This window comes from Melitaea cinxia, chromosome 28 (assembly GCF_905220565.1).
Source record: "Melitaea cinxia chromosome 28, ilMelCinx1.1, whole genome shotgun sequence".
Classification (NCBI taxonomy): domain Eukaryota; kingdom Metazoa; phylum Arthropoda; class Insecta; order Lepidoptera; family Nymphalidae; genus Melitaea; species Melitaea cinxia.
The window spans coordinates 514,241-541,353 of record NC_059421.1 but is presented as its reverse complement, the minus strand read 5'-3'; the positions used below and the strand labels follow the sequence as shown (position 1 = coordinate 541,353).

Sequence of the window (27,113 nt, the reverse complement as noted above, 5' to 3'; positions counted from 1 at the left end):
AGCAAGCTGGCTTCAGGAGGGGCTTTTCAACAATAGACCACATCCATACTATTAAACAAATACTTGAAAAATATAATGAATATAACAAGAATATTTATATAGCTTTTATTGATTACACCAAAGCCTTTGACAGCTTGAGCCACAACTACATATGGGACACACTAGAACGCCAAGGGATACCCGCTATCTACACTAACATAATCAAGAATATCTACGCGCACAGTCAGGCCAGCATACAGCTCGAAACAGTGGGAAAGAATTTCTCAATCAAAAGAGGCGTCCGACAAGGAGACCCATTATCACCAAAACTGTTCTCAGCAGTCCTTGAAAACATCTTCCGTGAGCTGAACTGGGGAGGCTTTGGTCTGAATATAAACGGATCTAGACTGAGCCATCTTAGATTTGCGGATGACTTAGTTCTCTTTGAGGAAAAGCCTGAAACCCTAGAGCAAATGATACAAAGCCTTAACAGGGAAAGTGAGAATGTAGGACTGAGAATGAATCTTACTAAGACCAAAGTAATGACTAATTCAACAAAGGTGGACATAACCGTGAACGGAGCGACCCTAGAATTTGTTGACGAATATACCTACCTGGGCCAGCTTATCTCTCCAAAAGACCTAATAGCAAAGGAAATAAATACAAGGATAGCCAAAGGTTGGAAGAAGTTCTGGTCACTTAAGGAAATAATGAAGTCACAGGACCTGGGCATGGCATTGAAAAGAAAAACTTTCAACACATGCATCCTTCCATGCTTAACTTACGGATGTGAAACATGGGCACTAACCAAATCTCTAAGAGACAAACTTGCCAAATGTCAAAGAGCAATGGAGCGCAGTATAGTAGGGACAAAACTTCGAGATAGAGTCACAAATACCGACATCAGGATGAAAACTAAGTTAACTGATATCCTACTACGCATCGACCAACAAAAGTGGAGGTGGACCGGACATATGATGCGCGACAAAAAAGGAAAATGGTGTAAGGCAGTTTCAGAGTGGTACCCAAGAGATGAGAAGAGAAGCCGTGGAAGACAGTGCTTAAGATGGGAGGATGACCCCAAAATGACAGCTGGCCCAAGGTGGAGACGGGTAACTCAGGACAAACCACAGTGGAGGTTATTAGAGGAGGCCTATGTCAAGAGGCACGCTGTGATTAGAGATATTATATAAGTTATAACTGATGCAAACGCGTACATCATCTTTAATCTCAGAATAAAGGGCTTTATTATTATTATTATTATTATTAATGTTAAGTACACATTAAACTTCTGGTTAATGACAGTCAGTGTTCTTTATTTAATGTAAGTTTCTAATTGTCTTAAAATTTCGCGTTACCGTCATTGAATCAATTAAAATTTAAATCCGGCTCGAAGGACCATGTTATTATGCTTATGACCTATTGAAACGATTCGCCTTTGGATTTTTCTGTAATAAAATAAATATATATGTATTTAAATGAACAGTGTTTAATGGATACTATAAGCATGGCATTCATGTGACTTGTATGGAAATGTAAAATAAAATAGTATACTCGTTTATTGTGGGCCGATGTTTTGAATGATGTATTGTCGTGCACTGAAGGGTCAAATGAGACCTGATGCATACAAATATAAATAAATAATTTTAAAAAAATTCTCGTGGTTATCAACGAAAGAAGACGTAACTCTTTCACATAAGAATCTCTGTGATGTTCTGTCGCTTGTCACTGATCACACGAATCTCTGGCAAACACATATTTCTATCGGTGGGTCGCCTTACCAAGAGTTGCCCAAATCGTCGTCCATACTTCTAAAGTTTTTGGATTCTCTACAAGATATTATCATTTCTTGCAGTGATCTTGAGCCTGGCGCACCGACCGCTCCCTCGGGCAGCTCGAGCAGTTCCAGTTTGTCGTCCAGGAGTAACGAGAGCAACACAGTCGCGGCTGAGCAACAAGGTATACTATCTTTCTTTTAGCATAGTTAATACGATGGACGGTTGTCTTACTACAATTATTCCATAAAACAAGAAATCAGAACATTATTTTTTTAATACAAAAAATAATAAAGTAAAATGTAATAGCACTGTATACTCGTATTCAGTTTTGCAAGGTATAGGATATACAATTATATTTTAAAGTCTGTATAAACATAATTAACGGGACAGTTTTGTGAGTGCTAATAATATGGGAAGACCTAAAAACCAACTCATAAGCTAACATCAATATTGAATTTTCCTTGAGGTCGGGACTCTGGAATTGCTAGATGTATTCAATGATAAGGATGTGATATTTTGTAATAAAAATCGATTAGTAAATAATCGATTTATTTAAAAAATAATAATCGGGTAACCTTTTTTTAAGGCCTACATATATAGCATGTTACCTATGGTACCTTTTGTACTATACTTTATATAGCACAGGCCTTAATGTATTTAAGTATATTTGTTAACGCAGATGGGATATAACTTGTACTACGAAAAAAGCACACTGCTTTAGACTACACGACTGAAGTAAAACTTTTGCACAATAGACCTATACTGTGTCTTAGTTTTACAAAACCTCTTTCTCTTGCTCCGTTCGCCTCGCCCGATCACACTTTTCGTAACGCTCTCGTCAGGTATTCTCCAACATCCAAAGTCAAGCGCACTTAAGAAGTTTTACTTAAAAAAATCGATTACTTTTCCACATTACTATTTAATAGCGTTATTTGAACGCTCCGCAGCATCTCAGTCTGATTGGTCCGAAGAAGAGGAGCCCCTGGCTGCTCAGTGGTCGGACAGCCTGCCACCGCACGTCAGGGATACCATCATCCTCTCAGCTCGGATCCGGAAGCGACAGGAGGTTATACACGGTGAGTACAACATTATATACACGATAGGGTAATTTCCCTACCTTGTTAATAATATATTTGAACGGAAAGTGACTGAGGTAGGGTACAGCAGGAAATTTCTTGCTCAAAATATGGAGCAGCCCGACTGGTGTAGTACCTCGACCGAGAAGTTCACAGAAAAATAATACTGTTTTCGAGCAGTATTGTGTTCCTGTTAGTGAGTAAAGTGACCAGAGCTCCTGGTGGGAATTGGGGATAGGGTCGGCAACGCGCTTGCGATGCTTCTGGTGTTGCAGACGTCTATAAGCTACTGTAATCGCTTACCATCAGGTGAGCCGTATGCTTATTTGCCGATCTAGTTATATATATATATATATATCAAAAATATCTGAAAAGTCTGTAATGTCACACTACTTGTGAAAGGAACCTTTCTCCTTATAGAACAAGGGTAAAGAAATAATATGGTTACTGGTTTAATTTCAACAGTACATATAACTTTCACATCTTTTCCTACATGGAGAAAGATGCAATTTTTTTTTCGAAATTGTACAATATTATACATATGTATTTACAATTTACGATTTAAGAACTAAATATTTACAAATAGTTCCGGTGTAAATCATGTCTACGTGGAATGGTGCCAAGAATGCTGCTTCAGTCAGTCAATTTTCCAGTTGAGTCGCTTTGCCGATTATCTGGCCAAAAAATAAATTATAATAATTGACCTTAAAGGAATACCAATATTTTTTTTCCAGAGCTCATAGTGTCCGAAGGTTCTCACGTCCGCTGGCTTAAGGTTCTAGGAGTGGATTTCCTCAAACCCCTAGAGAGGCAGCCAGCCTTACTGCCAGCTGAGGAGTTAAGGGCGTTGTTCCCCAATTTGCCTGGAGTTAGAGAACGCCATGCAAGACTCTATGCCGAACTCCGTACGGTTAGGAGTGAAGCTCCTAATCACGTGGTTCAGATCAGACCGGTGGCCGATGCTATGTTGAATACGGTAAGTGATTAGTTGCAAGAAATACTTAGAATATATTACAATTTTGGTTTTGCTAGATTCATGGATATAATTGAGGTAGTTAGTGTCCAGCAGCAAAAAATCTTGTTTAAAATTTGTAGCAGTTCTACAGTGGAATAAGAGTCAAACAATATTGCTCTCAAGTGTTGTATTTGTGTGGTGAGTAAGGTAAGACTTCTTGAAGAGTGTTTAAAGTTTGGTCGGTGGTATGCTCGAGATGTTCTTGGTGTTGCAGACGTTTATAGGCTACGATATTAACTTACCATCAAGCAGGTCGTACGCTTGTTTCTCACCATTGCAGTGTAAAAAGAGCAAAAATAATCTACAGCGGGTGATAGACTCTGCTAATTTACTTTTTTAAATTTTTCATATAAGTAGGTGTCGGCAAACAAGCATACGGCTTACATATTGGTAAGAGATTACCAAAACCACAGAAACACTTTTGAGCAGGATATATTAAGCCGTGCCCTACCTTAATAAAACTGTTCTGAACACCCTTCCTTGTCCGTAGCTCGGTGAAACAGGCTACGCGTCGTGTCTGTCCAAGTTTTGTCGAGGACAACGTATGGCGTTAGACGCGTTGAGGGAGCGCAGGAGGAAAAATAAAGAGCTTCATCAGTTCCTGACTGGAAGGGAGCAGCAGCCTCGTTGTGGGCGACTGCAGTTGAGGGATTTGTTGGCTTGTGTGTGGCAGAGGTAAGGAGACTCACTCAAAAGATTTCAGCGTGAGGTGAAATTTTATTATGTTAATATGGTTGGATTTGTGTCAGATATGCATACTTAATTAAATTAGACATTTGCTTATTAGCAGGAAGTTTATATAAGTTGCAAATGTAGGTTAATTTTTGTCACATATCTTACTCAAATAATTTGGCCATTTTCCAGGTTGACCAAGTACCAGTTACTGCTGGAGAGCATCTTGAAGACTGCCAGTGAGGACGAGAGCGAAGATGGAGACAGCGTGGATGATATCAACCAGCTCCGAAAGGCTCTAAACGTCGCTAAGGATGTGTTACATAGCGTGGACACTGCCATTCGGACTGCGGAAAATGAGCACAGGTGAGTTTCTTGAGTTTTTACCAATATAACGTCGTATAAGGTGGTTTCATCGTAATTTTAGGTAAAAATATTTTGAAGTGTAAATATTTGGAGTCGGCGAGAAGAATCGGCAAGAAAGTCCGCCGTAACTGTTTAGAAAGTAATATATGTCCCCCCCCCCCAGACTGCGCACGATCCAGAGCAAGCTGGAGGTGCGCGTGCCCGGCGGCGGCGGCGCGGAGTGCGAGGAGCTGCGGCGGCTGGACCTCACGCAGCACGCGCTGCGGCTGGAGGGCGAGCTGGCGCTGCGCATCGACTCCAAGAAGATCTGCGTGCTGGTGAGTCGCCGCTGTGTATAGTGCGAGGGGCTGCGGCGGCTGGACCTCACGCAGCACGCGCTGCGGCTGGAGGGCGAGCTGGCGCTGCGCATCGACTCCAAGAAGATCTGCGTGCTGGTGAGTCGCCGCTGTGTATAGTGCGAGGGGCTGCGGCGGCTGGACCTCACGCAGCACGCGCTGCGGCTGGAGGGCGAGCTGGCGCTGCGCATCGACTCCAAGAAGATCTGCGTGCTGGTGAGTCGCCGCTGTGTATAGTGCGAGGGGCTGCGGCGGCTGGACCTCACGCAGCACGCGCTGCGGCTGGAGGGCGAGCTGGCGCTGCGCATCGACTCCAAGAAGATCTGCGTGCTGGTGAGTCGCCGCTGTGTATAGTGCGAGGGGCTGCGGCGGCTGGACCTCACGCAGCACGCGCTGCGGCTGGAGGGCGAGCTGGCGCTGCGCATCGACTCCAAGAAGATCTGCGTGCTGGTGAGTCGCCGCTGTGTATAGTGCGAGGGGCTGCGGCGGCTGGACCTCACGCAGCACGCGCTGCGGCTGGAGGGCGAGCTGGCGCTGCGCATCGACTCCAAGAAGATCTGCGTGCTGGTGAGTCGCCGCTGTGTATAGTGCGAGGGGCTGCGGCGGCTGGACCTCACGCAGCACGCGCTGCGGCTGGAGGGCGAGCTGGCGCTGCGCATCGACTCCAAGAAGATCTGCGTGCTGGTGAGTCGCCGCTGTGTATAGTGCGAGGGGCTGCGGCGGCTGGACCTCACGCAGCACGCGCTGCGGCTGGAGGGCGAGCTGGCGCTGCGCATCGACTCCAAGAAGATCTGCGTGCTGGTGAGTCGCCGCTGTGTATAGTGCGAGGGGCTGCGGCGGCTGGACCTCACGCAGCACGCGCTGCGGCTGGAGGGCGAGCTGGCGCTGCGCATCGACTCCAAGAAGATCTGCGTGCTGGTGAGTCGCCGCTGTGTATAGTGCGAGGGGCTGCGGCGGCTGGACCTCACGCAGCACGCGCTGCGGCTGGAGGGCGAGCTGGCGCTGCGCATCGACTCCAAGAAGATCTGCGTGCTGGTGAGTCGCCGCTGTGTATAGTGCGAGGGGCTGCGGCGGCTGGACCTCACGCAGCACGCGCTGCGGCTGGAGGGCGAGCTGGCGCTGCGCATCGACTCCAAGAAGATCTGCGTGCTGGTGAGTCGCCGCTGTGTATAGTGCGAGGGGCTGCGGCGGCTGGACCTCACGCAGCACGCGCTGCGGCTGGAGGGCGAGCTGGCGCTGCGCATCGACTCCAAGAAGATCTGCGTGCTGGTGAGTCGCCGCTGTGTATAGTGCGAGGGGCTGCGGCGGCTGGACCTCACGCAGCACGCGCTGCGGCTGGAGGGCGAGCTGGCGCTGCGCATCGACTCCAAGAAGATCTGCGTGCTGGTGAGTCGCCGCTGTGTATAGTGCGAGGGGCTGCGGCGGCTGGACCTCACGCAGCACGCGCTGCGGCTGGAGGGCGAGCTGGCGCTGCGCATCGACTCCAAGAAGATCTGCGTGCTGGTGAGTCGCCGCTGTGTATAGTGCGAGGGGCTGCGGCGGCTGGACCTCACGCAGCACGCGCTGCGGCTGGAGGGCGAGCTGGCGCTGCGCATCGACTCCAAGAAGATCTGCGTGCTGGTGAGTCGCCGCTGTGTATAGTGCGAGGGGCTGCGGCGGCTGGACCTCACGCAGCACGCGCTGCGGCTGGAGGGCGAGCTGGCGCTGCGCATCGACTCCAAGAAGATCTGCGTGCTGGTGAGTCGCCGCTGTGTATAGTGCGAGGGGCTGCGGCGGCTGGACCTCACGCAGCACGCGCTGCGGCTGGAGGGCGAGCTGGCGCTGCGCATCGACTCCAAGAAGATCTGCGTGCTGGTGAGTCGCCGCTGTGTATAGTGCGAGGGGCTGCGGCGGCTGGACCTCACGCAGCACGCGCTGCGGCTGGAGGGCGAGCTGGCGCTGCGCATCGACTCCAAGAAGATCTGCATGCTGGTGAGTCGCCGCTGTGTATAGTGCGAGGGGCTGCGGCGGCTGGACCTCACGCAGCACGCGCTGCGGCTGGAGGGCGAGCTGGCGCTGCGCATCGACTCCAAGAAGATCTGCGTGCTGGTGAGTCGCCGCTGTGTATAGTGCGAGGGGCTGCGGCGGCTGGACCTCACGCAGCACGCGCTGCGGCTGGAGGGCGAGCTGGCGCTGCGCATCGACTCCAAGAAGATCTGCGTGCTGGTGAGTCGCCGCTGTGTATAGTGCGAGGGGCTGCGGCGGCTGGACCTCACGCAGCACGCGCTGCGGCTGGAGGGCGAGCTGGCGCTGCGCATCGACTCCAAGAAGATCTGCGTGCTGGTGAGTCGCCGCTGTGTATAGTGCGAGGGGCTGCGGCGGCTGGACCTCACGCAGCACGCGCTGCGGCTGGAGGGCGAGCTGGCGCTGCGCATCGACTCCAAGAAGATCTGCGTGCTGGTGAGTCGCCGCTGTGTATAGTGCGAGGGGCTGCGGCGGCTGGACCTCACGCAGCACGCGCTGCGGCTGGAGGGCGAGCTGGCGCTGCGCATCGACTCCAAGAAGATCTGCGTGCTGGTGAGTCGCCGCTGTGTATAGTGCGAGGGGCTGCGGCGGCTGGACCTCACGCAGCACGCGCTGCGGCTGGAGGGCGAGCTGGCGCTGCGCATCGACTCCAAGAAGATCTGCGTGCTGGTGAGTCGCCGCTGTGTATAGTGCGAGGGGCTGCGGCGGCTGGACCTCACGCAGCACGCGCTGCGGCTGGAGGGCGAGCTGGCGCTGCGCATCGACTCCAAGAAGATCTGCGTGCTGGTGAGTCGCCGCTGTGTATAGTGCGAGGGGCTGCGGCGGCTGGACCTCACGCAGCACGCGCTGCGGCTGGAGGGCGAGCTGGCGCTGCGCATCGACTCCAAGAAGATCTGCGTGCTGGTGAGTCGCCGCTGTGTATAGTGCGAGGGGCTGCGGCGGCTGGACCTCACGCAGCACGCGCTGCGGCTGGAGGGCGAGCTGGCGCTGCGCATCGACTCCAAGAAGATTTTTTTTAAGAAAGTCCTTAGCTATGGTTATTGTAGCTTTATAAACAATTAAGTGTTATCTTTAAAAATGTGTTAAACCCTCATACAAACCCCCAAACAAAGTCATGTCTCAATTTATTGACGATAATTCAATTTATTTCATAATTTTACTACACAACTTAAAATAACATAGCTACTCAATCTACCTGTCAACATTGTATAACAAATAAACCGTGTATAAAAGGATCGAATTTAATGTAACAGTAAACATTTAAAACGACAAGATCCAAATTGCAACTATTATAATTTAATTAGTTACCTCATCATACCTATACTCTATATACAGCTAATTATGATATACAATAAAAAAGTAGCATTTAGTAATCTATATTACGAGTGATTGTCCAAATAGCCTTTAAACTAAAAGTGAATATCTGGCAGGCGTTGATGTTGGAAGATAGCCTGGTGCTGCTGCAGCGCGAGGGTGACAAGTTCGTTCTGCGACCGCTGGTGCAGCCCTCGCATAGTGCGCTGCTGTCGCCACTCATCAAGTGGTGAGTCACCTACCACTTCACTCCTACTACCTCACACATACCATTTATCACATCCTCCTTACCACCTCCCAGCCACCTACTACAAATATATACCATCTATCTCCCATATCTCACATAACACCTACTTACCACCTCCCACCTATCCCCTCCAACCTACCATAAACCACCTATCATCAACAACCTAACACCCAAATACTACCTCTCATCTTCCTTTCGCCACCCCCTACATACTCACAGCCTATATAATCAATATAATAATATATAACAAACTTATAATATATAACAACTTTCACACCTCCTACCTACTAACTCCCAGCTACCACCTCTCATATACCACATTACACCTACTTTGTGTTTTGCTATTATCTCTCATTTACCAACACCCAGCTACCACACCACCTCCCATTTCCCACAGCTTGATTAATGCCTGATATGTGTCCGCAGGGATAAAGTGCTCTTCAGACCGAACGCGGCGGTAAGAAACACGTTTTTCCTGATGAACATCAACGGCATACAAATGCACGAACTTTCGGCCAACACCGCTGCCGAGTATAGCACGTGAGTTCTACCTTTATTATTACGACAAAACTAGGTTTCTATATTAAGAAACGATTAGTTTTGGTAACAATTAGATTCTAACGTAAATGATATAAACTAAAAAATGCCTATTAATGTTAACATACTGTAATCTAAATGAATGAACATGAGTTATTTTGAACATGAGTTTGACTAGCCCGTTGGTGCAGTTTGTAGTGACCCTGCTTTCTGCTCCGAGGGTTGTGGGTTCGATTCCCACCTCGAGTCTGGGTGTAATATAAATATTTATTTATGTATTTATATATGTATTATTTATAAGTATGTTTATCGAAAAAAAAATGTAGCTATATACCAGTTGGCTGTTACCTATAACACAAGCATTAAGTTGCTAACTTTAGGAACAGACGACCGTGTGTGTAATGTGTAGATTTTTATTTATTTAGTTATTTATTTAGTTATGAATGATACTTGTAACGTTTCGCTGCTGGACATAGACCTCTTTCCCCATATAGGAGAAGGGTGGAGCTTATTCCACCGCGCTGCTCCAATGCGGGTTAGCGGATATCTTTTTACAACGAGTAACGCTCGTATCAGGTATTTATGATAACAATCGGGACGAACAGCATAACTTGTTCTCCGAGGCATGGTGGGGAGACCCACAAGGATAGACATCGAAACCGGAAAGTAATATTTGTATGGTTATCTACAAACAACATTTTTTGTTATGTTTTTTTTTTTTTGTTTGAAAACATTTTTTATCGCAGCATACATTCAATGTAATTTCTTTTTCTATCTAGAATATAAATAAAAATGGACATTTTTATAACAGTTGGGAGAAACACATACGAGAGGCGCCGTTGGCTCGCCTGGCAGAGACCAAGCCCACACTGACCGCGTCCCACCAACACACGCGGTCCACTGACGACTCCGGTGAGTTCTATTTATTGTATTTCGTACTTATTCACTCATTATAATGAATCAACTTTTTAACCTACTTCCAAAAAAGGAGGTTCTCAATTTGACTGTATTTTTTTTTATGTATGTTACATCAGAACTTTTGACCGGGTGGACCGATTTCGACAAATTTTTTTTTATCGAAAGGTGGTGTGTGTCAATTGGTCCCATTTAAAGTTATTTGAGATCTAACAACTACTTTTATGTTATATCTAATAATGCGTTTTTACTTGACGCTTCTTTCGTCGACCTGCGTTGTATTTATACCACATAACTTTTTACTGGGTGTACTGATTTTGATAATTTTTAATTTATTCAAAAGCTGATTTTTAAAATGTGGTCACATTTAAATGTTATCGAGATCTGATAACTACTTTTTGAGTAATCTTTGATAACGCGTAGTTACTTGACTATTTTTACGTCGATCTACGTTGTATTACTTGTCGATGTAATTGAAGTTGGGTTTTTTTCGTTTTTCTGCAAACACAATTATTTAACATGGCAACATTAGCAACCATGGTCACGGTAGGACTTCAAACCCATGGTTGCTGTAAAGTATCCGAAACGTCGGGCATTTAAAAAACAATAAAACCGCGATAAACCTGAAAGAGTTGTTTCAATATAATATTTATATAACAAAAAAAAAGTGACGAATTATTCTCAAACTTTAGGCTTGAAGGACTATGTACAGAAATTCTCTTATCTATATTAAATCTTCACTTTGTATCCTCGAACGATAAATAAACTGTTCACACTTAATCTTATCGATCGATATCATCTGTCTCTTATCCGTTCTACGTAACTATACGTATACGTATTGAAGTAGAACTTCTTAACGCACGCTCGAGCTGGTGAATGCGTGACGAGAGCGTTACGAAAAGTGTGGAGAAGGAAATTAAGAGGGAGACATAAGTTAGATGAAGTTTTATTTCAGTCGTGTGTGTATTCTTGCACGATTGAATGTCATAAAACCAAATTAACGAATTCGTCTTTATCTTTAATCAATAGGTATAAACGTATCACGGAACCCTTCAGATGCGTCCGAGAAGTCGACGTCGAGCGCCCCTCCTGAAGAGACGGAGAGTGAGAGAGAGAGAGCGTCGCTGGAGAGAGATGAAGCCGAGGACAAGCTGGGGGGGGACAGGGAGGAGGAGGGGGGCGGGGCGCGCGCCGGGGCTGCGGACAAGGAGGGGGAGGACCGGGTCGGGTGAGTCGATGTTGAGAGGGAGGAGGAGGTTTAGGGGAGTGAGGTCCAAGTTTTAACTGAGGTGGGGCACAGCAGGAATTTCCTGCTCAAAATATGGAGTAGTCCGACTGGAGTAGTACCTCGACCTTACAGGTTACTGCTAAATAATACCTTTTTAAGCAGTATTGTGTTCCTGTTGGTGAGTAAGGTGACCAGAGCTCCTGGGGGGATTGGGGATTGGGTCGGCAACGCGCTTGCGATGCTTCTGGTGTTGTAGACGTCTATAAGCTACGGTAATCGCTTACCATCAGGTGAGCCGCACGCTTGTTTGCCGACTTAGTGATATAAAAAAAAGGAAGCGGGTAAGAAGCGTTGGAAGGAATGATAGATGGATGGTTTGTTGCTACAAAGGAATGGAAGATATATGGTCGGTTGTTAAAAGGGGTGAAAGATTTAGTGTACGTGGCTGTTGGAAAAGTAAAGATGATAAAGATTTTTCGAAGTTCGTAGTTCACGATAAGGACAAGTAGACCACGGCTTAATTTACATGTTATTTATTATACTACAGTTGTAATTGAGATGTGCAAGTGAGATAGTGTCGTTAGAGTGAGAGAAACGATTAACAATAGTTGACAAATACGGGCTCTATTAAATATATTTTATATGACAACTAGCTGATCCTGCAAACGTTTCTTTACCATATATGTTACTAACCCGCTTAATCCCCCCCCCCCCTTATAACTTAGGGGTATAAAAAATAGATGTTGGCCGAGACCTACTCGATATGCCCATAAAATTTTATTAAAATCGGTCGAGCCGTTTCGGAGGAGTTTAATGTTTAACACCATGATACGAGAATTTTATATATTAGATATTAGTATATCCTAGTAATAATTGCATATTAAACTTTGACTTATGCTTATAAGCAATGCAAATGCGCATTTATCTTGTGAAGTGGATATTGTTTGTTAATATATAAGTTTAACAGTAATAATAGATAGCTTGAATAATGTTTGCCAAAATGAACTTGACAATTTTATTTTATATTTATATTTTATTTTTTTAAATTATAAACTTTAAATGCATCGTTTTGTTTAAACTAACGGAATCGTATTAAGCTAATGGAAGGGACTGGACCCCACGACGCAGGGAATCCTAGTGTGGGGACCAAAGACATACTGTTCTTATTCCTTATTGTGACTAAATATAACTGATGTAATATGTGTTAATATTATGTACTAACGTTTGAAGAAATAAAGATTATTATTATTATTATTATTTGGCTGGGTCTCGTGGCCTGGTCACGTCTGCATGCCATCGCGGTAGTAACGAAGTGTCGTATTACAGCCAGCGCGGCGCCACAGGCCGTATTACGACACACGCGGCGCCGCCCGCCGCGCTGCTGGCCGGCGCCGCCGTGAGCGCGCCCGCCGTGCACACCGCGCACACCGTGCTCTCTCAACACGGTGGGCGACTTTCTTATTGCTTTATTTTTTTGGTACCGCAGAGGAACCCATTGCTGTGTGCTGTGTGACTACGGCACTAAAGAATTTAGCCACCCCCTCTTCCCGTGGGTATCGTAAGAGGCGACTAAGGGATAACAAGATTCCACAACCACCTCGGAACTTAAGAAGCCGACCGATGACGGGATAACCATCCAACTGCTGGCTTTGAAATACACAGGCCGAAGACGGGCAGCAGCGTCTTCGGTGCGACAAAGCCAGCCCTGCGGTCACCAACCCGCCTGCCCAGCGTGGCGACTATGGGCAAAACACATGAGTTCACGTTATTTTTGGCGTAAACTTGTGGAGGCCTATGTCCAGCAGTGGACTGTATAGGCTGTAATGATGATGAGGGGAACCCATTTACGGGCGATATCCGGGACGCCCGGGTAGGCCATTCCTAGACCGTATGTCGGCTTCAATACTTGGAGCTGCAATACCGACCAAACCCCTGCGGGAGCCTTCAGCCGCTTTAATTGGAGGGTCCCGGATCTGCAGGCAACAGGATCCCTCCAGCGACAGGCTGGCCACAGCGAAAAGACCAGACTTCTCCTCCATGGGGACTGTCCAGCTCACCTCTTAACAATCGGGCACATCATGGCGGGCGACACTCCAATCACCTGCAACGCTGACTCATTTACTATTAATCTTTTACCATATTGTACAACACACATACAGACTTAATTAAAATAGTCCAATGAATATTTTTTGAATGAAGAAAAGCATTATGGAAATTTAAAATAGTTTTTGCCGGATTTGATATGTATATAGCTCTCTTCTCGTAGTTTAGGAATCAGATTAAGCCACGGACTATCTACAAACTTAGAGAGATTTCAGACTATCAGCCTGGCGTAGACGTATTAAATTCTCATTTTTCAATTACTAGGAAAAAAATCGCTTTATCGTGATAAGGCCGCCTTTTGTACATTATCTTTGTTTTGGTAATTTAATTTTCTGCTGAACAATAAGGAATACGTTATTGCCAACATTACAGAGCGTCTCCGGAGGCTGGACGAGGCGATCAGCCGAGCTTTGCGAGCCAAAAGTGCGGTCGTAGCTGAGTTGCTCGCTGTACCTCCGAACAGTTTCGCGCACTTCGCAGAACTAGCCGTCGCCGATACTCTCGGGCATGTCGGTGAGTGAAGCGCTATCTGATGTCGATGGAGTTCGATAGATGGCGCCTGTTAAGCCTTTGAAGTTTCGTTCTTATAGTTATTGATGGTTTGCCATATTTTCTTTACATATTATATTTATTTTAACTGAGGTAGGGCACAGCAGGAATTCCCTGTTCAAAATATGGAGCAGCCCGACTGGGGTACCTCGACCTTACAGAAGATCACAGCAAAATAATACTGTTTTCAAGCAGTATTGTGTTCCTGTTGGTGAGTAAGGTGACCAGAGCTCCTGGGGGATTGGGGATAGGGTCGGCAACGCACTTGCGATGCTTCTGGTGTTGCAGACGTCTAAGCTACGGTAATCGCTTACCATCAGGTGAGCCGTACGCTTGTTTGCCGACCTAAAAAATTGCCGGCATAAAAAAAACAAGAATATTGAAAATTGGCTTTATTCGCCTATCTTGCAATTCGCTTGCGATAATTGTACAATAATCGCTGTATCGTGATGTCCTCAGATGTATGCGGTGAGCTTCAAACAACACGAGAGGAACAAGCGCCCGACATTCATCAATTACTACTGGCAGCCCAGGCGCAGGGTGAGTTATAGTAGTTAATCTAAATCTTTATAACACGGTACAACCATTGTAATAATTGCCTTGAGTTAGAACCGGCAAATTGAAATATGCGCTGCTAATTCATATTTAAAAGACTAAGTGATAAAAATCTACACAAAGCAACGAAGTTTGAAGATATTTATTCGATTCCTTTAAACGATCTAAAATAATCTATTTTTTAAGAATTAGTTGTGACGAATTTTCGAAAATTTGAAAAATATACCCGCGACTTAGTTGTGTATTTCATTGTTATATTTAATAATAATAATAATAATAATAATAATAATATATTTATTTATTTCGGGACTAGCCCATATAGTGTTAGTAACAATTTTTCTTATACTCTAGTGTTAGTACAATTACAAAGTATAAACTAAATACATTTTAATAATAATCTACTTGTTGGTACATAAAACTTAGAACTAAGATTAAAACTAAGTTAGTAACACTTATAAATGTAATATAATAATCTCTTCCTATGAGACCCGTGTGCTAAAGATTATAGTTAGCAGAAGGAACATGTAGCTGTACCCAGCGACAAAATAATTAATTTAAGCGATCGCATTTTGTCGTCTGTTAGTTATATTTTAACAAATGATTCACGTAGGACATAGGAAGGAAAACTAATAACTTGTCTAATCTTTTACAACGCGTTGGCGAAGCGGTCACAGCGCTGACTACTGCGCTAGCGGTCGCGGATTCAATCCCCGCACATGACAATTATTTGTATTGGCCATATAGATGTATGTCGTGGTCTAGGCGTTTGAGCTTGTGTATTGTGTGTTGACACAGAAGAAAAGCCTATTGGGGGCCGTCGAGTGTGAAGCGTTACAAACGCAAACGCTTCAGCCTGTAATATCCCACTACTATAGGCCTCTTTCCCCATGTAGGAGAAGGATCAGAGCTTAATCCACCACGCTGCTCCAATGCGGATTGGCGGGTATATTCCCTACTATGAGTAACGATCGCTATCAGGTGTACATGATAACAACCGGGACCGACAACCGGGAATATATCCGCCAACCCGCATAGGAGCAGCGTGGTGGATTAAGCTCTGATCCTTCTCCTACATGGGGAAAGAGGCCTATGCCCGGTAGTGGGATATAACAGGCTGTAGCGAGTAGTCGCTATCAGGTGTACATGATAACAACCGGTGAAGCGTTTATTTACTATTATTTATTATGTTACAGCCAATCAACTAACAGAAGCGGTGAGCAGTGCGTTAAACGTCAGCGAAGCAACCGCTATAGCGGCGCGGACGGGGCGGTGTGACTCGTGCCGGGCCCGCCGCACACCTGCACCCGCGACACCTGCTACACCTGCACCTGCTACACCCGCCACACCCGCACCTGCACCTGCCACGGCGCATATGTCTGCACCTGGAACGCCTGCGTCACGGTTTAGAGGTGAGTTCGGCGATTGATCTAATATTTTGGTCGATATGGCTCCCAGAACTATTTTTATTTCTAGTAGCCATATCGGCCAAAATGATTAATTACGAAATTTTGTTAGAAGATTGATTTATTATAAATGGTTTGGAAGATTGGCGATCGATATAATTTTTTGGTTTACCAGAACAATTTTTAGAAGATAAATAATTTGTGAGAAATGTATGAATCTAATTTCGTATAAAAAATTTAATACAGTATTATATTCATGCTCATTAAGTCTATATGGCATATAAACACTGCTATTTCGTGTTTTTGTAAGAGGCAGGAAGCGGTTATTATTATAACGCATGCCCAGCGTGGTGACTATGGGCAACACACATGAGTTCACGACGTTTTTGGCGCGAACTAGTGGAGGCCTATGCCTAGCAGTGGACTGCGATAGGCTGAATTGATAATGATGATGATGATGATGAAATCTTTTTGACGCAATTATATTTCATTTTAGATCATGGTGCCATGCATTTAGTTCAAACTAATCCAAAACTTTGAACTGTCTTTTATCTAAGTAAATATATTATTACAGACGATTTAATTTTATAATACTCATTTGGTACTTCCAGAACCGTTTGAATCGAACGATAAGTCGGAGGATTCGGATCGCTTGAAGGAGCGTTTAGACGAGTCGGACGACGCGTCGCTCGACATGTTGGCCGATCTGTCGGCAGAGCCGCCCGTCGAGCACGTCTTCGGTATGAATGTTTATAGTTTGTATATTTTGAGTTATCTGAAGAAACGGTCGGATGAGTTGAATGACTCATCGTTCGACATTTTGGCCGATCTATTGATAGAGTCAGTTGAGTACATGTTTGGTTTACTTTGTTTATTTTTGGTTAGCTTAGTTCGTGGTTTAGTTTTAAATGATTTGATGTGACTAGTTTCTTATATTTGAATTATTTTTTATTATTAATTTAACATTGATTGAATATTAATTTGAAATTAAAAAGAAAACAAACGTTTAAAATGGTATTTTATGTTAGGAATTTAATACACTTAATGTAATATATGCTTCAGCCTGTAATATCCCATTACTGGGCATAGGTTTCTTGCCCCATGTGCCGGAGATGGGTCAGAGCTTAATCCACTATGCTGTTTTAATGCGGGTTGGCGGATATATTTCCTACTATGAGTAACGATCGCTATCAGGTGTACATGATAACAACCGGGACCGACGGCTTAATGTGCTTTTTGAGGCCCGGTGGGGATACTCACAAGGACTGCACAAACACCTAGATTACGGCCAATACTTTTATGGCCAATTCAAATGTTTGTCACCTGCGGGGATCGAATCTGCAACTGCCAGTGCAACAGGTACAATCCATGGCTGATGATCGTTGCGTCAACGCGGCGTCACGGCGTCGGTGTCAATACAATATATAGTTATTTAAAAACGTAAGCGAAAAGAAAATTCCTTCGAGTCTTTTTGAATATTACTAAATTTCCCTCGATAATTTGAAATTGAGCATCAGTAGCTGACCAGAGCGACAATATTTCTTTGTAAATATATACGCTTGTCACGTGCTCGATCGAACCCGCGACCGTTAGTTCGATAACCGGTGCTGCGATTGGTGCGACACGCGCTCAAAGCCGTCTGCAGCGAGCGCCAATGTCCGACCTCGCACGCACCGAGCAGTGGTCACAGAACGTCCCCCCGCAGAGCTGTCCGCGGGCTCGGCGGCGGCGCTGGCGGCGCGCCTGGCGCCCGCGGCGTGCGGCCTGCAGGCGGCGCTGGCGGCGCTGCTGGCCGCGCTGCCGGCGCTGCAGCGCGAGCGCCGCCAGCTGCGCGCGCAGCTCGCGCTGGCGCTGGAGCGCGCGGACGGGGCGCGCGCCCGCGCTCGCCCCTCCGGTCTGTACTGCGCCCCCTCCTTACAACTTTCTCATATATATCTTACACGCCTTCGGTGCGACAGAGCCAGCCCTGCGGTCAACGACCCGCCTGCCCAGCGTGGTGACTATGGGCAACACACACGAGTTGAAGAGAAGTTGTAGAAGCCTTTGTCGAGCAGTGGACTGCGCACATAGGGTGAAGTGATAATTATATAAATAAACTAGCTGACTCCGCAAACGTTTCTTTGCCATATATGTTATTAACCCGCTTTATCCCCCCCCCCCCCCCCCCTTATAACTTAGAGGTATGAAAAATAGATGTAGGCCGATTCTCAAACCTACCCGATATGCCCACAAAATTTTATTAAAATCGGTCGAGCCATTTCGAAGGAATTCAATGTTTTTAACACCATGACACGAGAATTTTATATATTAGATATTCGTCTGTATGTCCCTTATATAATCGTAAACTATGCATTTGATCATGTCATGATCTTCAGCAAAGTGTTATGCATGAGACCACAAAGGTTTCCGAGTTGATACGACCAAAAAAAGAAAAAGAAAAAATGTAGCAACGCACACAGAGTATAACTAATTCTGTATAAATTACATATACATAGTTCAATACAGTATATTGTACTAATGACCTTGAAACCTGGGCCGATAACGTCATATTCAATGTACAGTATGCAAAATATTGCATCGTAGTAATTTTATTTTTTATTTTTTGTGATTTGCACGATATTATTAATAATAACAAATTGGAAGGTATAAACAATAATGATTAATATATACTGTTGCTTTTCCAAATGAATAAAATAATTGAATGTAATTCAAACTAAGTAGCCGTTTTATAGACTTTGGGTAACAAAAGATAATAAACAATACAATAAAACACCTTTCTATTCATTTTATAATATTTATTATTAATTAACACTGTAAATAATTTGTTTTGTCCCGCCCATTACATCGTCACCGCTACTGTGTAACGTATATGTCCTAACGCAAAAAAAAGAATGATAAAAATATGAACGAGTTATTACAGTTGAGTTGACTAGCCCGTTGGCGCAGTTTGTAGTGACCCTGCTTTCTGCTCCGAGGGTTATGGGTTCGATTCCCACCCCGAGTCTGGGTGTAATATTAATATTTATTTATATATTTATATATGTATTATTTATAAGTATGTTTATCGAAAAAAATATATAGCTATATACCAGTTGGCTGTTACCTATAACACAAGCATTAAGTTGCTTACTTTAGGAACAGACGACCGTGTGTGTGATGAGTAGATATTTATTTATTTATTTATTTATTTACATTAATTTAAACAGGGATTATTATTTTTTTATGAAATATATTATGACATATTATGTTATGTGTCAAGCACTAGATACGAGTCCATATGAAATTACATAAATTTAATAACTTTTCAATTCTAAATTATATTTAATACGACATGTCCGCTATGATTTCAGATTTCCATATGACAGAGGAGATTTTCCCCAAAGAACTTGACCAATCAATACAGGTGCGTTTTTTAATATTTAATATTAATTATTTTTTCAATGTTTATTAGAAATAATGAGTTATATTTACATAATACTATTTTTTTCTTAAGTATTTTGTCACTCTCAGTCATAAAATTTGTTTTTATCAAATTAAAAAAAAAAAAACTTGAATTTACATCGACAAGTAATAAAATAAAAAAAATTATTGAAATATTATAATATTGTCGTAAGTAGTCGAAAAAATAGTCTATTATATTTCTATTATTTCAAAATCTGTATATTTATTAGAAATATATGAGGCAACACACAAAAGGAAAACAGTCGTACCAAGATGGTGGATCTTCCTTTTTTGAAATCGGTTTAAATTCGTCGGTATCATCGAACATACAGTAATCTCTTTTTTTTATTCACAGGACCAACCGAGTAATGGGGGTTGATCTCCCAACTGGCTTTAGACTTAAATCGAACCGTAGTCGCTCCGGTGCGCTACCATACACGGTGACCACTGAGCCGTTGCGACCGTACGCCTAGCGAGTATTGACGAAAAAAAAAAACGAGATTTTTTCCAAAAATCAATGTGTATAATCGTGAAGTTTTCATCAAAATCGATCAAGCTTATTTCCACCCAACGGTATCGAATATAAAGAAAATCATACTAATATTGTATATTTTGTATTGTAACAAATCGTCGTTACCTTTGTAATATTTTTAGTAGTAATTTTTTTTTTGTTTATTATATTCCATAAGATTATGTGATCGCTTGTATAAAGAAAAATCATTATTTTGCGTTTCTATATACATATATATATAAATAAGTGTAAATAATGTCACGCTGTATGTCGGTATGTTGCGCCGTTTTGTAGAAAAAGTATTATTTGACAATATATATAAAAATCAGTTCGTTTTTATTTCATTGTTATCTGTATACCTAAATGTTTAGCGGCCCGATGGACGTGTAATCGATTTATTGATCATTTAGATTTATATAAATAAAATATAATTAAAAAATCATATTATTATATATTTGTATCAAAATTTTTCTAATATTTGTAATAGCTTTTTATATAAAAAAATAAATAAATTAAATTTCAAAAAATATACTAAATGTAAAAACCACGGGTCCGTACACTATTTATTCCACGTTTGTACAAACATACAAAATATTTTATATATAGATATTAAGTGTAGATTTTACCACAGTGCCCGAAATAGCCCTTAGTACCTTGCTAATGCCATATTTTAAAACATAATTGATAATAAAACCAAAAAAATTAACAACAAATAAAGCGTCGATCGGTCCAGACAAAAAATGGATGGGTGACCGTTTTTTTCAAATTACAAACAGCATAGCGATGTTTATACATTTAAGCTTTTTAATATAGGAATTGATGTTTCGGTTACTCGTATTGAAAATACGTTAATTTATGATAAATGTATAATTGTATTAACAAGCTGTATATAAACAAAGTATATACAATAGTAGTTCTCAGTGTACCTAAGTATGTAACATAGAATAAACATTGCCATTGTAAATGTGTTTTTTTATAACTACCCTACAATACCTTCGAAATTATCTTATGAAATGGAAACAAGCGAGAGATTTTTTTTTTATACAACTACGTCGGCAAACAAGCGTACGGCTCACTTGATGGTAAGCGATTACCGTACCATAATAGACGTCTGCAACACCAGAAGCATCGCAAGCGCGTTGCCGATCCTACCCTCGCATCCCCCCAGGAGCTCTGGACACTTACCAACAAGAATACAGCACTGTTTTAAAACTATTCTTTATCAAAATCAAATTTCAAAATAGGTTATTTTCAATAATGAATCACCCATATGTACGTACGCGCATAATTTCCAATACAAATTGCAACAAAGTGAACAATTAATTACTGTATTCTTTATATTAACATGACAGTACGACGTTTAATGGGTCAGTTACATAGAGCAAGACGGAGGGGAGTAGGCATACATAGGTATTCCTCTCTGTCAAAGTATAAGTCCAAATGGTCCTACGCGTACAATAAAACTAGTTGCAGCCGCACTGCTAACTAGACTAAATCTAGTTGTGCGATTGAATCAATGTCCTTCAAAAAATCCCGAATTGTTTTTTTGCTGCAAAAAGAGACCTGCCACGTTAAATTTACTAAAAGATGGCGTTACCTTTCATATGTAAGTATTTTTAATCACATTATTACTGTATACTTCTTTTGAACCTTTTTTAAAGGAGACAAACATTTTTGAGATTCTGATTTGTTTATAATATAATAATGGCGAACTTAATTTTAATATACATAGTGTTTTAATAAAATTGCATTAAATGAAATATAATACAATACTTACGAGTATTAACAGATTTTACCAGAATTGTTTAATGTGAACTTCGACTATAATGTTTTATATTAATTTTTGTTTTGAACACAGATGTCCGTGCGGAAAAGAGGTCGATTCTTTCGGACTACACGGCCTTTCCTGTAACAAGAGTTCAGGTAGGTTTTCCCGCCACGGTTCCCTAAACGATACCATAAAAAGAGCTCTTGCCACCATCGACGTTCCTGCTCTTATCGAGCCAACTGGAATTAGTCGCAATGATGGCAAGAGACCTGATGGATTGACGTTGGTTCCCTGGGAAAGGGGACGGGCGCTTTTGTGGGACGCAACCTGCGTTGACACACTTGCTCCGTCTCATGTCAGGGAAACAGCCTTAAAAGCGGGAGCCGCAGCGGAAAAAGCTGAAACGACTAAACGGCACAAATATTCGTCACTAATTCCAAATTACATCTTTGTGCCGTTTGCAGTCGAAACACTTGGACCTTGGAGTAGCAGTGCTAAAAATTTGTTAAATGTGATAACACCTCGCCTTACTGCCTCCACTGGTGACAAGAGGGCTGGTGCATTTTTTGCCCAGAGAATCGGCATAGCGATTCAACGGGGAAATGCTGCCAGCATTCTTGGCACAATTCCACGCGGACATGATTTATACCAAAACTATCTGTAAATATTTAGTTCTTAAGTTTTGAATTGTAAATATGTGTAATATTTTGTATAAATAAAGATTAATTCGTTAAAAAAAAAAAATTTTTGCAGGTTTCCTAAAGATCCAAATTTAAGGCATACATGGTTTTTTTTGTAACGCCCACAAGAAATAGTGTCATTTGCTCAAATCATTTCAATACCTCTGACTTTCAAGTGTGGAACTGGCAAGATTAATAATGGAAAAATATCTTCCTTAATGAAAAAAGAAAACCACAAAAACGTATTCGTCCTATTTATAGAAAACGAATTTTAAAAACCAGTAATAGAAACAACTGTCACTGGTTTTTAAAATGATATAAACATTTAGTTTATTTTTGGCATGATAATTATTGTAGTAAATAAAGTCCATCTTTATAATAATACCTTACCTTTGTACACTTTAAAAACCTAATTTCCCTAACCGAGTATTTGAATTTATCGATAATGCGTATCGACAGTTGGTACAACCACGGCTGTAAGCAACTTGTCAATGTAGTTGCGGCATGTCATTATACTGTATTGACACAGAATATATCTATGTGTGCGTGAAAAATTTCTTAGTAACGATGATTATTTTTGTGTGGGAATTAGATAAAGTGTGCGTAGCACAGATTTCCACCCGCAAAAAATGACAGACAGTTTTGTATCGGTAAAAAACGCTATGGTTACCCCCCTCCGTGTTGCTCTATGGTCAGTTACTAAAAATAAATATTGTAATGTCACGTCATTAAATAAAAGCCTCACATGTTCATTTTTGTATTTATTTCCAGCTTAGGCAATATTTATAAAGGAACCTCCGGTACCCGTACGATTGCACCGGTTGTGGATGTGTTTATCCTGCACATAAGTTACTAATAATCTTTAACAGCAGAAGGTAGAAGAGGCTATTAGGACCTGTTTCTGCTGAATCAATTAAGTAAACTACAACTTTTAGATTACTACATTATTATGTATTATTATTATTCTTTAGAGTGGAGACTGCGTTTTGGCAAACGCAGTGTGGGACGTCCTCCGGCCCGCTGGGTCGAAGATCTGCGTAAGATGGCTGGTGTGGGCTGGATGAGGATTGCGGAAAACCGGGATGTCTGGCGCGAACTTGGTGAGGTTTATGTCCAACAGTGGACTGCGATAGGCTGAACTGACTGACTGACTCCCCAACGTGCCTCGGAAAGCACGTTAAGCCGTCGGTCCCGGTTGTTATCATGTACACCTGATAGCGATCGCCACTCATAGTAGGGAATATATCCGCCAACCCGCATTGGAGCAGCGTGGTGGATTAAGCTCTGATCCTTCTCCTACATGGGGAAAGAGGCCTATGCCCAGTAGTGGGATATTACAGGCTGAAGCAGCAGGCTAACTGACCGAACTTTTAGATGTTTCTAATAAATATAGTGAAATTAAGTGATATGTAAAAAATAATAATATATCAAAATTGTCTTTTGGAAATCGTCATCAAATAGCATTATCCACAACCAGTGACAAATGTCCTTAACATTTAATATGTTACAAGATATAGTAAATTGCGATTGAAATAACAAGCAAGGGAGACAAAACCGCGAGACTTGCGCTATCTCGAACTCCGGTCATCCTGTTGTCCATATAGCGCAAGATCTTGATCTTGGCATCTTCTAAATCTTGAGTTTCACTGTCACCTGTTGGTCTAAAACAGAACAAATTTGTTTTTTATAACACAGGTGGCAAAAAAGTTACGGTTCACTTGATGGTCAGCGGTTACCGTACCCTAAGACACCTGCAACACCAGAAGCATCGCAAGCGCGTTGTCGACTAAAACCTGCCCCCCCCCGGAGCTCTACCTTACCACAGGAACACAACACTGCTTGAATACGGTGTTGTTGTCTATGATCTTTTGTAAAATTGAGGTACTTTCGCAGCCAGGCTGCTGCTGATGATTTTGAGTAAGATATTTCCTGCTCTGCCTAAACTCAATCGAAATATTTTAGGTAATTCACCTCTTTAGCTGTGTGCCTTCGGCATTAAAAATATACCCACTCCCTCTCTTCTCTTGGGTATCGTAAGAGGCGACTAAGGGATAACACAGTTTCACTACCACCTTGGAACTTATAAAGCCGACTGATGGCGCGATAGCCATCCAACTGCTGGCTTTGAAATACACAGGCTGAAGACGGGCAGCAGCGTCTTCGGTGCGACAACAAAGCCAGCCCTGCGCTCACCAACCCGCCCGCCCAGCGTGGTGACTATGGGCAACACACATGATTTCACGCCATTTTTGGCGCGAACTTGTGGAGGCCTATGTCCAGCAGTGGACTGCAATAGTCTGAAATGATGATGATAATGGTTACAGCTTTGTGGATCTCAGACTCGGAAATGTAAATTAAATAGTTATGCTTGGCGACAAGTGTTTCGGTCGCCGTTCGTTTGTGAGATGGGTTCTTGACAGTTATTTCATGCTTAACTTGAAATGCTGAATCTTTTGAAATATAGGCATTCTATAGAACGTATACTATATGTTATTACATATTAATATAACCATAATGTAAAACGAAGATCCAAAAGTGCTTTTAAAGCGTATTTAAATAAAGAGATCTTCAAATTTAAAACCGGATTATAATTATATATATTGCTGACAACCTTGCTGAAAATTCCAAATAAAAAATGATGGTTTGTGTGGGAAGTTATTGTAAACGATTGTGTGTTTGAAACAGGGATTCCAAAATAGTTCAGATAGATTAATCTGGGAAAAAATCAGAATTTTCATACAATTTTTATCTGGGCAATCAGGATACCAAATAGATCTATCTCAATTTTGGAATCCCTGTTTCAAACACACAATAGTTGGCAATAAATTCCCATACAAATCATCGTTTTTTATTCGGAATTTTCAGCAGGGAACATACATGCATAAATTTAATATTCTGTGTATTTGTACATGAGTACAAATACACATACCTCAAAGCCCTGCAGTGTGAGATACGAGAAACAACGTGTACTGGTGACAACGCGGTCGCGTGTGTTGTATTAGGTCCCATCGGCGACCACGGGTCGTGTCCGCCCACCGCCGTGACCACGTGGTCGGGCATGTGTGTCAGACCCGCGAATAGCGTGTTGGTGCGATGTATACCGTCTCGGAGGGATGGCTCGTCGAAGCTGTTGAAGGAATATATTTTTAGACCTTATTCTTAAAAATTAATAATAGAATAAATCAACTAACGTCTCACATTAACCACGGCCCGCAGTATTATGCGACTACTGTGTCGAAGATACGGATTTCACGATAATTCTTGTTTAACAATCTCTAAATAAAAGTCATAAACTTCAATACTACAAAACATGGAACAAGTTTTTCGCCATTTGTAATACAAAGTTAGCGCACCGACTTATGTGACGGAGTACCTACTCGTAAAAGGCTATACAATAGATATAACCCAAGTTAATACCAGTCCAACACCGAGACAATTTTTACATATTTAATTTTTTTTTTAATTATTAATTATTGTATAAATATAACAGCTCGTAATATATAAAATGTAGGATAAAGTAATGTTATTTAATAGCTATGTGACCAGCGTGAACGATGATTTTTTACAAAAAAGCAAGTTTTAAAAGATTTATAGCCTATAAATATATAGGTATATTAATCTCCACATAACGCGAAAAATAAACAATATATATACAACTTACGCAGTAGAAAAGAAATCCTTGCACATTTGATGGAAATACCCCAGCGGCACGGCGGACAGGAACGGCTGCCTGCTGCTCGTCGTGGTTTGATACCAGCCGTACTCGACACAGGTCTGGTACGTCCACAGACGCACTGGAAACATAATTAAGACCAATGTAATAATTATAATAATTATAATGGTTGAGCAGAATATTGACGAATTTAAAAAATTTAAATTATGAATTTCTTGACTTCTTCTTCAGTTGTAAGCTTCGTATTCACTGATTAATTAAAAAAAAATACTTATTTTGTTTATTCACGATTCAAAAATATTTTTTAAGCTGACGAATAGGAATAATTCGATTTAATTCAATTTGAATTACAAAATTCGTAAAGTATTTTCAAATGTGTATTCATCGTCATTACAGCCTATATAGTCCACTGCTGGACATAGGCCTTCACAAGTTTACGCCACAAATAACGTGAACTCATGTGTTTTGCCCATATTCACCACGCTGGGCAGAGATGTGTATTCATACACGTTTGGAACTCTGTTACTCCAAAGGAGGTACTATGTATTTGTGATATATATACATAAGTAAATACGGATTATTAGAAATAACTCAAAAATTACTCATCAGATCTCAATCAAATTTCAATAGGAACAAATGACAAGCACTACCATTCGATTAAAAAAAAAAATCATCGAAATCGGAACACCTAACAAAAAGTTATGAGGTAATACACAAAAAAAAGTCAAATTGACCTCCTTCTTGAAACCTTTTCCTTTCCTTGAAGTCAGTTAAAAACTTACAAATAAAAGGTATTTTATAGTTAGCCTGTAACATAGAACAACACAAACATTTAAAGTACAACAAACACCATACACATTACACACATACGATATTCTCAGCTAAACAATATTTCGTGTTACAGGAAACGATAATGGGAAGTTACTGCGAGCCCACGATTTGATTATTATAACTTTTACTATTT

The 27,113-nt window shown here is 42.2% G+C and overlaps 2 protein-coding genes and 1 long non-coding RNA gene across 3 annotated transcripts in view; 2 read left to right on the top strand and 1 right to left on the bottom strand.

Annotated features, from left to right (window-relative positions):
* The window catches only part of LOC123667378, a 91,612-nt gene extending 73,089 nt beyond the window's left edge, over positions 1-18,523 (top strand). The window contains exons 6-22 of the mRNA XM_045601289.1: positions 1,835-1,938; positions 2,705-2,833; positions 3,568-3,809; positions 4,339-4,523; positions 4,713-4,886; positions 5,050-5,203; positions 8,656-8,768; positions 9,213-9,326; positions 10,135-10,235; positions 11,268-11,466; positions 12,793-12,911; positions 13,942-14,082; positions 14,578-14,658; positions 15,867-16,082; positions 16,688-16,816; positions 17,782-17,981; positions 18,452-18,523. Coding sequence (XP_045457245.1) covers positions 1,835-1,938; positions 2,705-2,833; positions 3,568-3,809; positions 4,339-4,523; positions 4,713-4,886; positions 5,050-5,203; positions 8,656-8,768; positions 9,213-9,326; positions 10,135-10,235; positions 11,268-11,466; positions 12,793-12,911; positions 13,942-14,082; positions 14,578-14,658; positions 15,867-16,082; positions 16,688-16,816; positions 17,782-17,981; positions 18,452-18,523 — 2,473 coding nt within the window. The remainder of the gene's footprint in view (positions 1-1,834; positions 1,939-2,704; positions 2,834-3,567; positions 3,810-4,338; positions 4,524-4,712; positions 4,887-5,049; positions 5,204-8,655; positions 8,769-9,212; positions 9,327-10,134; positions 10,236-11,267; positions 11,467-12,792; positions 12,912-13,941; positions 14,083-14,577; positions 14,659-15,866; positions 16,083-16,687; positions 16,817-17,781; positions 17,982-18,451) is intronic.
* Positions 18,524-19,259: 736 nt separating this feature from the next.
* On the top strand, positions 19,260-20,992 carry LOC123667497. The gene is made up of 2 exons (XR_006745433.1): positions 19,260-19,479; positions 19,873-20,992. It is a non-coding gene; the product is annotated as an uncharacterized LOC123667497 (long non-coding RNA).
* Positions 20,993-23,957: 2,965 nt separating this feature from the next.
* The window catches only part of LOC123667377 (putative serine protease K12H4.7), a 56,367-nt gene continuing 53,211 nt past the window's right edge, over positions 23,958-27,113 (bottom strand). Inside the window, exons 9-11 of the mRNA XM_045601288.1 lie at positions 26,138-26,270; positions 25,406-25,603; positions 23,958-24,137 (exon numbers count right to left, since the gene is read on the bottom strand). Coding sequence (XP_045457244.1) covers positions 23,981-24,137; positions 25,406-25,603; positions 26,138-26,270 — 488 coding nt within the window. The 3' untranslated portion in view covers positions 23,958-23,980. The remainder of the gene's footprint in view (positions 24,138-25,405; positions 25,604-26,137; positions 26,271-27,113) is intronic.